Here is a 12,971-nt window from a genome sequence, read left to right as displayed (position 1 = left end):
CTCCTTTCTCCAGAGTCTTCCCAACCCAATCCTTGCAACATTTTCGTAATGCTACTCTTATTTCTGAAATCATCCGTAAACAAATCGAGCTGCTTTTGTTTGGATTCCATTTCTAGAATCAAGTAGTCCTGGTGAGGGTGTCATACACTGAATCCGTACTCTAATTGTGGTCACGTACAGCCGTGCACATTAATGGTGTCCCGACGTAAACAATCAACACTGCCTCACTCCAGTACTGAAAAGGAGCGGAGGGAGTGAAGGCGTAGTGTTGAAGGCCACTCCAGTACTGAGAAGGAGGGGCAGGAGTGAACGGGTAGTGCTTGAAGGCATAGTGTGTGTATTCCGTGGCAGCCTACATTTCGTTATACTCTAACACTGTAGGATGGCTCCTATCTTACCACGAGTGAATCGAGGCCGTATTTTTGGCATGCGGGAGGCTCACATGGTCCCCCAAGCAATAGCTGAAGCAATATCATGCAGTCTTACGACAGTTTGGAAGTGGGTAGAAATATGGCAAAACGAGGTGAAGAATGATTTGACCGGGCGAGTTGGCCGTGCCGTTAGGGGGGCGCGGCTGTGAGCTTGCACCCGAGAGATAGTGGGTTCGAATCCCATTGTCGGCAGACCTGAAGATGGTTTTCCGTGGTTTCCCATTTTCACACCAGGAAAATGCTGGGGCTGTACCTTAATTAAGGCCACGGCCGCTTCCTTAACACTCCTAGCCCTTTCGTATCCCATCGTCGCTCTAAGAACTCTCTGTGTCGGTGCGACGTAAAGCCACCAGCAAGAAGAACTACTCCAGAACAGGATGCTGGAATCGTTCAAATTATGGACAATTCTCCGTTTGCGACTATCAGTGATGCGATTGTCGCGTTGACATTGCCAGTAAGCCGGACTACCGCGAGTCGCCGATTCCACCCTGCAGGAATTTACAATCGCCGAGCTGCGAAAAAGGGGCGACATCTTCCTATCCACAGAGAACTTCGCGTAGGCTTTGCACTACAAGAAAGTGTTACTCCACACAGGAATGGGAGATTACAATTTAGTTAGCTGAAAAGGTATTTTGCTCCGATCCAGGTAAACAGCTGAAGTGCTGTCCGGCTCCATGGCTAAATGGTTAGCGTGCTGGTCTCTGGTCACAGGGGTCCCGGGTTCGATTCCCGGCAGGGTCTGGAATTTCAATCATCATTGCTTAATTTCGCTGGCACAGGGGCTGGCTGTACGTGTCGTCTTCATCATCATTTCACCCTCATCACGACGCGCCGGTCCAGGAAAGTTGATAGAGATCACTCAACATATGATTGCTTGTGAATATGTGGACGTTTTAGAAGGTGCTGTTCTTCTTAGCGTTCGAGCTAATTACCCCATAGAAGAAGTTCCCGTTATCAGGTTTGTGCAAGACAACTGCTCTGTTCACACTGAGCATGTAACCGAAGCTTTCTTCAAACAGCATCCTGGCGTTTACGTGCTTTACTGGCCTCCCAAGTCGGCTGACTTAAACAAAATAAAGCACGTTTGGGCAAGAATGGTAAACACGTGGGTTCCAGGTCAGGAGAGGACAAGAACGGCTCTGCTAATGCACTGCCGTCGAGTTTGGGTGAATCTAAGGAATGAACCAGACTTTTTCCAACATCTAATAGATTCCATTTCCAAGCGGCTAGAGCAAGTGATAAAGAGGAATGGGAGATGGTCCGATTATTAATGTTCTGGAAGGGAGGATGAACCAGTCACCTATACTTGTTGCAAAGTCAGTAAGTGACACAACTCTTTAGTTATTTGAAACCCATTTCACGATTAGTTCTAATTTCCATTTTTCTTTTCTTGAAATTATGTAACTATGGACAGTGCATTATGTTTATTACTTTACCGTACGTTTATTTTATATATTTTCCAACAAGGTGCGATACGTTCATATTTTTGATAAGATATTTCTGTAAAAATCTATTTTTGTTTATTTTAAGACACGACTTTGTATTTTATGGAAATTGAATTTTAATGATATTAAATCATTTTCTGATGTATTTGCTTATTGCTCAAGAAGTAAAATGTATCTTCAGTTATTTTTATAAAGAAATGCTTACACGGTTATAATAATTTATACATCAACATCTTGTTTTAGCATACTAATTTTCTGTTTATAGAATATATCAAATATTTTCGGTTAAAAACATTTTTTACCTCTTGATGCTGCAATTATCAGAGTAGGTTACCTAATACTGTACTTCAATACATCCGCCGCTGTGCCCATTTCAGTCACAACAAAGTCTTGTAGCAGGCTGTCTACATGCAGCAATGCGTGCATTAAGCGGGAAGGTGGGTCACTGTGCCTTCGGCACTACCCCGTCCCTCCAGTTTTGTACTGGAGTGGTCTTAAACACTACCCCTTCACTCCCTCCCCTCCTTTCCAGTACTGGAGTGGGGCAGTGTTGATTGTTTACATCGGGACACCATTAATGGGCGCGCGTATACATGCCTTGTGCTTTATATCCTTACTACAACCCCTAAATACCTTTATAATCATGTGAATTTTACTTTTAAACTGTACTTGTAATCCCGTTTGTGTGATTATCCCAATGAAAATATTTCCTTATATTAACACCTAGGTTCTTACAGTGATCCCCATGAGGACTTTCACTCCATCAACGCGGTAACTAAAATTGAGAGGACTTTTTCTCTTTCTGAAACTCACAACCTCACCTTTTACCGCGTTTATCACCATACCATTACGTGCTGTCCATTTCACGACATTGTCAAGGTCTCTTTGCAGTCGCTGACAATTCTGTTACTTATTTATAACATCATCCGCAAAATCCTCTTCTCTGATTCCAGTTCTTTACTCATATCATTTATACAGGGTGTATCATAATTAATAGCGCAAATTGAAACAGCTGTAAGTACACGATACTAGGATCAAAAAGTCTTAATAAACATGAGTTCGCAATCGACCCGTTTGCGAGATAATTTAGAATTTGTGGTTACCAGCCACATCTGACTTGATTGTCATTCCAGTAAGGTAAAGGTACCAGTAAAATATTAAGAAAAGTGATTAGATACTTTTAGAAGTGCAGTTGTTTTTAATGAACAAAAAACAGTCTTTCTTAGCATGTTACAGTTCCGTGTTACAATGACTGTACAGTGTACTTACTCGTAGTTAAAGGTGGTGTTCAAAGTGTCGTCCTTGTACGCGGATGCGGGCCTGTACTCGTCGCTGCATTGAGTTTCGAATTCTTTCAAACACGCCTGCATCATTTTGAAATCCTTGACAAGCATTTGCAAGTCTCTTCTCCAGTTCTTCAACCGTGTTAACTGGAGTGTCGTCCTATTTTACCAAACAAACTCAATGGATGGAATTACCTTCTGTTTCTGCGGCATCATCTTTCAGGATTGTCTGCATCCGTAACATCAGATGGCTCGTTTGCGAACCAATGGTTACTAAGACTTTTTTCTTCTGGCATTGTGTAGTTGCAGCTGTTACAGTTTGTGCTATCAGTTATCATACGCCATATATATATATAAGAAAACATTGATACTGCCCTGAGGAATTACCCTCCTAATGATTAAGGATCACATATCGCTTCGCCAACTCTAATTCTCTCAGTTCTGTCTTCTAGAAAATATAGACACCCATTCAATCGCTCTTTTGTCTAGTCCATTTGCACTCATTTTTCCAGTAGTCTTGCATGATCTACCTTATCAAACGGCTTAGGTAGGTCAATTGCCATACAGTTCATTTGGCCTGTGTGTTCAGTCCTTAGCCCGAAGGCTGGTTGGATCCTCAACAGATTCACCATCAGTTGTCATAGACCGCCTGGACATCACTGAAGAGGCGTACTAGAAAAATAAGTAGTGAGGTAGTTTCCCGTTGCTTCCCTCGCTGAGCCAGAATTTGCTATTACATATGTCTGCTAAGCTCACTGAAATGCATACATCAACCGACCCTATGAGCAACATTTTCACGCTATTCATAGAGGGGACTGGCTGCATGAGGAGTGGCTTTACTACTCTTACGGGTGTTTGCTTACGGGTGGGGCCGGGAGAAACCTCGTTAGCCACGGGCGGGCTTGAGAAGCACCAGTCAGGATCGAGAAGGCGGCAGTTTTAAGCCAGCCAGCTGTGCAGCGCGTGTGTAACGCAGTGGTTAGCAATGTGAGGCTGAACACCCGCTTGAACAGAGGGTTTTTATGTACGATACATATGTAAAAACAGTCATGTAGAGAGGTCGCAGACAGTTTGAAGTGAAATATCCGTGTGCTCCAATTCCGGGTAGAGAAACTGTTGGACAACTTGTTAACAAACTAAGGACAGAGGATCGCTAAATGCTTCCATTCCTAAGTGAAAAATTGGTGAAATCATTGCATCATTCACACGCTCTCCGAATAAATCTTTAAGACGTGTTTCACAGGAAGTTAGTGTTTCAAAAACATCGGTTTTTACTGCCACTAGACTTCTAAAATTAAAGCCTTATATAGTGCATATCGTGTATAAATTACGGTTAAGGGACGATTAATTAATTAATTAATTAATTCATTCATTCATTCATTAATGTGTCTTCGTAGCATTGTAATATAGACAGTGGAAGCATACAGATAGCTCTTACCCGCCCGACAGCGTAGCTAGTGCCCGGCAAGCGATGCTTCTACCTTGACTGGCGCGTCTCAAGCCCGCAAGTGGCTAGTGAAAGGCAAGCAAGGTTTCTCCCGGCCCACCCGTAAGCGAACGCACTGTAGCATCGTTCATACTTCAGTCATCGGCCGAGTTGGCCGTGTGACTAGGGGCGCGCAACCGTGAACTTGCATTCGGGAGATAGTGGATTCGAACCCCACTGTCGGCAGCCCTGAAGATGACTTTTTGGTTTTCCATTTTGTGCTAGTTGCTTTACGTCGCACCGACACAGATAGGTCTTATGGCGACAAAGGTTTTCCATTTTCACACCAGACAAATGCTGGGGCTATACCTTAATTAAGGCCACGGTCACTTCCTTCCAACTCCTAGGCCTTTCCCATTCCATCATCACCATAAGACTTATTTGTGTCGGTGTGACGTAAAACAAATAGTAAACATAACAAGAAACATACCTCAGCCACTTTCATATTTCAAAGCCAAGGATAAGACTGAGACAGATTAATGAAAGTAACAAAATTCAAAATTGCTGTAGCCCATACCAGAAGACGATGCACTGTAAACACTAGGTCTTGCCAGCAAAGGCATTCATCCTGAATCTAAAATATGAAAGAGATCAGACTATTGTACTGGGCAATATGCGTGAACTTGCATTCGGGAGATAGTGGATTCGAACCCCACTGTCGGCAGCCCTGAAGATGACTTTTTGGTTTTCCATTTTGTGCTAGTTGTTTTACAGGTCAAAGGTTTGAAGTGTTTTTGGCAAAATGCATCAAACTACCTTGAAAAGTTTTTCTATAGCAATGACTTCGGGCATGTTTGTAAAAACCATTTCATTGTAACATTGAATTGTGGAAATGAAGCGACTACATTGAATCGAACTACAGTATATACTTAATGTTTGTAAAGAACATAATAAAGCACTACGCAAATCGCGCATCTCTTACTTCTCACATCATTCACCATAGTTTAAAATGTTTTTGTCAATTGCTATAAAATGTTCAAATGAAAATTTAACTGAATAAATAAATTTACCCGGAAGGTTCAACCTATTTATTATTTCTAATTAGAATACACGATAAGCGTGTAAGGTAAATCTAGCAGCTAGGCTATATCTAGAACAGCCAACAACGCCTTTTTAATATGTCAAAATATTTTCGATTTTATAAATAGGGTTTGATATTAATTTATGCATTGTTAAACTAATTGGTCTTATTCGCCATCAATAAAGGCATTATCTTAACATACTGTTTCTTCTCAGGCATCCAATTGTTTAGAATTTGTAGGTTTAAAGGTAGAATTCAGGGATTTCAGTGTATTGAAATTCAGTCGATTGTAAACTATGTCGCATTTAAATATGTGAGATTACTAGTCTTTCTGACCTAATTTTATTTTTTCAGGTGGTCGAGCTGTTTAACGCTATGCGCGAACAATCCAAGGAGGATGGGCCTTCTCCAGCCGCTACCCCAGGACGCTCAATGAGCAGTGCTGCTGCCCTCACGTCACTTTCTGCAGACATATCTCCTAGTAACTCCCACTTCTTCGAAGTAAGTAAAAATGTTATTTGCTTTACGTCCCACTAACAACTTTTACAGTTTTCGGAGACGCCGAGGTGTCAAAATTTTGTCCTCAGGAGTTTTTACGTGCCAGTAAATCTACCGACACGAGGCTGACGTATATGCGCCCCTTTTAATACCATCGGACTGAGCCAGGATCGTACCTGCCAAGTTGAGGTCAGAAGGCCAGCGCCTCAACAATCTGAGCCACTCAGCCCGGCAAATAATAAGTAAGCCTCGTTTTCGAGCACAACAGTTGCTGTCAACTCACCGACAATGGCTGGTGTGATCAGCAACAACGAATACACAGTCGTAATATTAATCTATGAAGAATCTGGTCGCAATGGAGCCGAAGCTCGCAGACTGTATGGGCAGGAGTTTCTAAATAGCCACCTGCCTTTTATCCACGTATTTCGCCGAAGAGCTAGAGAATCGTTCAAGGAGCATACACGTACAAGCTACTTTTGTGCGTGGATAAGTTAACGAGTGATACTTTATGCATCTTTCGGGAATTTACAAAAGCACCTTGTTACAAAACGCGTGTAGTTAAAAATTACTCCCATGTGTTTCACATCCAAAATATAGCACTTTGTAGCGCTCCTGTGTAAACCGGCGATTAGGCATCCCATTCATCATCGGTGCATGCGGGACACTTCTAAGTAGCAAGTACGGGCTGGAGGGTCACCAGGTATAAAAACTATTTGAACGTATTAATAACAGCCCAAGACACTGATTCTACATTACAAAGATAGGCAAACTGCAGTAGCCAAACCTTGTTCATGATTTAGAATAATTGACAAATTCTGAAGTCTTTTTCCCAAACGTGTTGAAAATGCATGTATATGCCTTTCCGTTTCAACCACTCACGCAAGAGATTGTATTTAAAGTCTATACACTTTTCATGCAAGTGCATTAAGACGAACACACACACCCAGCCGCGAGTTGGAGGGAATCTAACCTAGAGCCCTCTGATACGAAGGCCTCTGCGCTTGAAAGGGAAACATTTGCCAACTTTCTCTTGACCTTTTCTATTCAGCAAAAATCAAGTTTATCAACTCTTTACTTATCTTTTTTTTTTTTTTTTTTTTTTTTTTTTTTTAACAAGTTGCTTTACATCGCACCAACACAGTTAGGTTTTATGGCGACGTTGGGACAGGGAAGAGCTAGCAGTGGAAAGGTAGCGGCCGTCGCCTTCATTAAGGTACAGCCCCAGCATTCGCCTGGTGTGAAAATGGTAAACCACGGGAAACCATCTTCAGATCTGCCGACAGTAGGGTTCGAACCCACTATCTCCCGAGTACTGGATAAGGGCGCACTTGTTTACTTACTTTCTTGTATCCATTTCCTTCTGAAGGGTGAAGAGGCAATTACTCTGCATAGGTGGCAGTACATGATGGAAATTCGGATGCACCCCTTTGCCACAATTATTTCACACTTTTACTTTGAAGTCAGGGATTCATTTCCCATAAAAAGGAAACAAGTTACTTGTTTCTCTCTCCCCTTCAAACATTCAATTTATAATATGATACAAAGTCCATTGTGAATAATATACGAGTAATATTTTGTTCCTCTTTTATCAACTTGGAATCTGTTTTCGTTACTTCAAATAGGTTCGAAAACGATGACTAGTCCGGTTTCTTAGCTAAATGGTCAACGAAGTGCCAGAGGAGCTCTGGGTTCGATTGCCGGCTGGGCCAGGGATTTTAACTGCGTCTAGTTAAGTCATCTAACTAAGATTTAATACATATCGTAATTTACATACAACATACCGCATTGCAAACCACCACAGAAACACGCACACTCAGTGGATCACTCCACACAGCGTTGGCGTTAGGAAAAGCATCCCGCCCTAAAACTGGCCGATCTCCGGTAATCTGATAAAGGTCAGGATGAAGAATGAAGATGATTTATGAAAGCTTTCACTATGTTTAATGAGTTCTGTTCAACATCTGGGTGGTGCCTTACATGATCTGGTATTTCGCGTGTGGGGAGGCCACCAAGTTAGGTGCAAGGTAGAGGGTGGTAGGATGGGCCCTTGCATGTGGACTGGTCATCCGCCCTTGTAGGCTAAATTAGTTGTAGATTTAGCTGTAGTGAAGCAGGTAGTCTAGCCATGTACTATATTTTCTTTATTTCCTTATATAGATGGTTTGTAACTATGGCGGGTAATAAAGATGTAATGTAATGTTCAACATCTATCCATTTATTTTTCATAATTGAAAATGCTCTCTCCAGGAAGACTTTAGAGCCTGGTTTTACCAATATTAAATTATGTGGAACTTGTAATTAACTTACACAAAGAAACATAATTGTATTCATTATTATTATTATTATTATTATTATTATTATTATTATTATTATTATTATTATTATTATTATTATTATTATTATTATTATTATTATTATTTACAAATACAATGGTTCATGGTTCATGGCGTGAGTTACTGTAGTCATGTCCTAGTTCGTGAACCATGGGCAACGGCTGAGTGGCTTAGTAAGTGGTCCCGAGAGTCGGGATACCAGTTGATATGGAATGGGAGTGGGCATCTCGGACATATTCTGAGTCATGGCCCTCCTTGTGCTCAGGCGACTAGGACTATACAATTCACCGGTGGTCCATAACCCGTTAGAGGAGAGATCCTCACTTGGACTATGTGCAAGTAGGATAGCATCCTGCTTCATGAATTTACCGAGTTCGGAACATTTTAAGCAAGCCTCGGACCTATGGGAGTAACGGAGTCCCACTCCCATTTGACAGGCGAGGGACTCCTTGGAAACAACTTGGCGAACAAAATGGAACTCGATGGGGAACTATCAATATTAATGGGGCCTATGGAAGAAAGAAAGTAGAACTGGCTGAGTCAGCGAAGAGGATGCATCTGGATGTGCTAGGAGTAAGTGATATTCGAGGAAGAGAAAGGAGATTACAAAGTGTACTTCACGGGTGTTAGAAAGGGAAGGGCAGAGTCTGGGGTAGGGTTCTTTATCAGGAATACCATTGCATGCAACATAGTTTCTGTTAGGCACGTAAATGAGCGAATGATGTGGGTAGATTTCTCAGTTGGAGGAATTAGGACGAGAATTGTCTCCGTGTATTCACCATGTGAGGGTGCAGATGAGAATGAAGTTGACAAGTTTTATGAAGCATTGAGTGACATCGTGGTCAGGGTCAACAGCAAGGATAGAATAGTGCTAATGGGCGATTTTAATGCGAGAGTTGGGAATAGAACTGAAGGATACGAAAGGGTGATTGGTAAATGTAGGGAAGATATGGAAGCTAATGGGAATGGGAAGCGTTTGCTGGACTTCTGTGCTAGTATGGGTTTAGCAGTTACGAATACATTCTTCAAGCATAAGGCTATTCACCGCTACACATGGGAGGCTAGAGGTACCAGATCAATAATAGACTATATCTTAACCGACTTCGAATTCAGGAAATCTCTTAGGAATGTACGAGTTTTCCGGGGATTTGTCGAGGATACAGACCACTATCTGATCTGTAGTGAACTAAGTATCTCTAGGCCTAGGGTAGAGAAAGTGAAATCTGTCTGCAAACGAATAAGGGTAGAAAATCTCCAGGACGAGGAAATTAGACAGAAGTACATGGATATGATTAGTGAGAAATTTCGAACAGTGGACAGTAAGCAGGTTCAGGATATAGAAAGTGAATGGGTGGCATACAGGGATGCTGTAGTAGAAACAGCAAGGGAATGCGTAGGAACAACTGTGAGTAACGATGGGAAAAGGCGAACATCTTGGTGGAATGATGAAGTGAGAGCACCTTGTAAACGTAAAAAGAAGGCTTATCAGAAATTGCTCCAAACAAGGGCCGAGGCTGACAGGGATTGTTACGTAGAAGAAAGAAACAGAGCGAAACAAATAGTTGTTGAATCCAAAAAGAAGTCGTGGGAAGATTTTGGTAATAACCTGAACAGGCTAGGTCAAGCAGCAGGGAAACCTATCTGGACAGTATTAAAGAATCTTAGGAAGGGAGGGAAAAAGGAAATGAACAGTGTTTTGAGTAATTTAGGTGAACTCAAAATAGATCCCAGGGAATCACTGGAGAGGTGGAGGGAATATTTTGAACATCTTCTCAATGTAAAAGGAAATCATCCTGGTGGTGTTGCGAACAGCCAAGCTCATGGGGAGAAGGAAAATGATGTTGGTGAAATTGCACTGGAGGAAGTGGAAAGGATGGTAAATAAACTTCATTGTCATAAACCAGCAGGAATAGATGAAATTAGACCTGAAATGGTGAAGTATAGTGGGAAGGCAGGGATGAAATGGCTTCATAGAGTAGTAAAATTAGCATGGAGTGTTGGTAAGGTACCTTCAGATTGGACAAAAGCAGTAATTGCGCCTATTTATAAGCAATGGAACAGGAAGGATTACAACAACTATCGAGGTATCTCATTAGTATACCAGGCAACGTATTCACTGGCATCGTGGAAGGGAGGGTGCGATCAGTCGTTGAGAGGAAGTTGGATGAAAACCAGTGTGGTTTCAGACCACTGAGGGGCTGTAAGATCAGATTTTCAGTATGCGTCAGGTAACTGAAAAATGCTACGAGAGGAATAGGCAGTTGTGTTTATGTTTCGTAGATCTAGAGAAAGCATATGACAGGGTACCGAGGGAAAAGATATTTCCCTATACTGGGGTACTATGGAATTAAAGTTAGATTATTAAAATCAATCAAAGGCATTTATGTTGACAATTGGACTTCAGTGAGAATTGATGGTAGAATGAGTTCTTGGTTCAGGGTAGTTATAGGGGTTAGACAAGGCTGTAATCTTTCACCTTTGCTGTTCGAGTTTACATGGATCATCTGCTGAAAGATATAATATGGCAGGGAGGGATTCAGTTAGGTGGAAACGTAGTAAGCAGTCTGGCCTATGCTGACGACTTGGTCTTAATGACAGATTGTGCCGAAAGCCTGCAGTCTAATATCTTGGAACTTGAAAATAGGTGCAATGAGTATGGTATGAAAATTAGCCTCTCGAAGACTAAATTGATGTCAGTACCGGTAGGTAAGAAATTTAACAGAATTGAATGTTAGATTGGTGATACAAAGCTAGAACATGTCGATAATTTCAAATATTTAGGTTGTGTGTTCTCCCAGGATGGTAATATTGTAAGTGAGGTTGAATCAAGGTATCGTAAAGCTAATGCAGTGAGCTCGCAGTTGCGATCAACAGTATTTTGTAAGAAGGAAGTCAGCTCCCAGACGAAACTGTCTTTACATTGGTCTGTTTTCAGACCAACCTTGTTTTACGGGAGCGAAAGCTGGGTGAACTCAGGATATCTTTGAATATTGAATTTTCACGACCGCATTGTAATCGAAACAGACTTTCAACCTATTAGGTCGTGTTACGTACATGCAGTACGTGTTGAAGAGATGTTAAGTACAGAACAAAAATGGCCAGCCGGACACCAGTGGGATCCGAACCCACAACCTCCCGATTTTGCGTCGGCTGCTCTACCAATTGAGCTATGGTGGCCTAGGCCATCTTTGTTCTGTTTGAAAGGATCTGAGCTACAGGTCTGGCACTGCTGCTAGCACACTGTAGAGTGCGTTTAAGTCGCCCGTTGTGGGGCATGTCAATGAATATTGAATTTTCACGACCCTACACCACGGGGTCGGCATTTTATAGAAAATGATATTTTTTCTGTACGCTCGGATTAGATGTACAAAATTCCATTGTTAGCGCCAGCCAGAACTGCGTGCGTTCTTCGTAAATAGTAAGCACCGCACCTGTCTGAGGTGTGTCTCTCGTCGCCGCGCACAAGCTTCAAGACAGGGTGTCAAGTGACCCATGGATGCCATGGACCCGCACGGGTAACCTTACTTGGACTTCACTTGACAATCTTGTTGCTCTCCTTGGCATTAGTCAAAGTTTCAGAGTGTAAGACGTCGTCGTAGGAAACTTTATAACATCAGAATCTTCTTCGTACCTTCCATTAATCCTTGCTCTTCTTCCATCCAACTTCCTGTTCAGCTTATTCCTTTTCACTTTTTAAAAATTCAAGTCCGTCCTCAGGCTCTTATGATTAGATTCCTCAGCTTCATATTTTAAGTACGGCACTTGATGAGGTCGTTCACTCTGGGGTGTGATCTTCCAAGCCGATTCTTCATTTTATGATTCCATCCTTCTACTGAATTATTCGTCCTATGATGTCGCCGGTAGCAGTTCCATAATCAGGTGGCACTTCAGGATTTTTTAGCCATTGTTCCACGAAGTAGTCGAGGAAATCGACGAGATTTTTCGTCTTCTCGTGCTTGCCCGTGGAGATATAGCCAGCTTTCTTCAACATTTTTCAGGCCTGAGAAGAGTAAGGGCAGCGCGCATTCGTACACAGTTTGACGTCTTCATTTTCTTTGTATAGTGTAGTCATACCAATATTCTGAACCTTCTTTCAGATACATTGTGTAAAATGAAGAGAATAAAAACCACCCGCGGATATTAACTGAAGGAAATACCTCCTTCAAGGCTGAGATAGACGACGTTTAAAAATCTGTATATACCGTCTCAGTCTGCCAATCAGGTAATTCTCGTAGAACCAATCGTAGCATTCGTAAGTACGTTTCTTTCTTTCTGTCCGGAAGAATAGCAAAGACGATTGGTGCAACATTTGTTTCATCTTCTGTGCTTCCAACATCGACGCATATGGAATAGATTTGATTAAACTGACTACTGCAGCATTTGAATGTCCCGTCCATGAAGTAAGACTTTTCTCTTCTCAAAATCTCCTTTTCTTTGCCTCTACCGAACACAAACAACGTACCCTGTATACCAT

General features: G+C 41.9%; 1 protein-coding gene across 3 annotated transcripts in view; it reads left to right on the top strand.

Moving 5' to 3' along the window:
• The window catches only part of plx (PTB_TBC1D1_like and TBC domain-containing protein plx), a 624,596-nt gene that overhangs the window by 462,778 nt on the left and 148,847 nt on the right, over positions 1-12,971 (top strand). For all 3 annotated transcript variants that reach the window (XM_067135187.2, XM_067135188.2, XM_067135192.2), the window contains one exon: positions 6,021-6,167. In XM_067135187.2, the coding sequence (XP_066991288.2) occupies positions 6,021-6,167 (147 nt within the window). The remainder of the gene's footprint in view (positions 1-6,020; positions 6,168-12,971) is intronic.

Source organism: Anabrus simplex, chromosome 1, assembly GCF_040414725.1.
Source record: "Anabrus simplex isolate iqAnaSimp1 chromosome 1, ASM4041472v1, whole genome shotgun sequence".
Classification (NCBI taxonomy): Eukaryota; Metazoa; Arthropoda; class Insecta; order Orthoptera; family Tettigoniidae; genus Anabrus; species Anabrus simplex.
The sequence above is the reverse complement of the archived record's forward strand: the minus strand, read 5'-3'. Positions and strand labels throughout refer to the sequence as shown.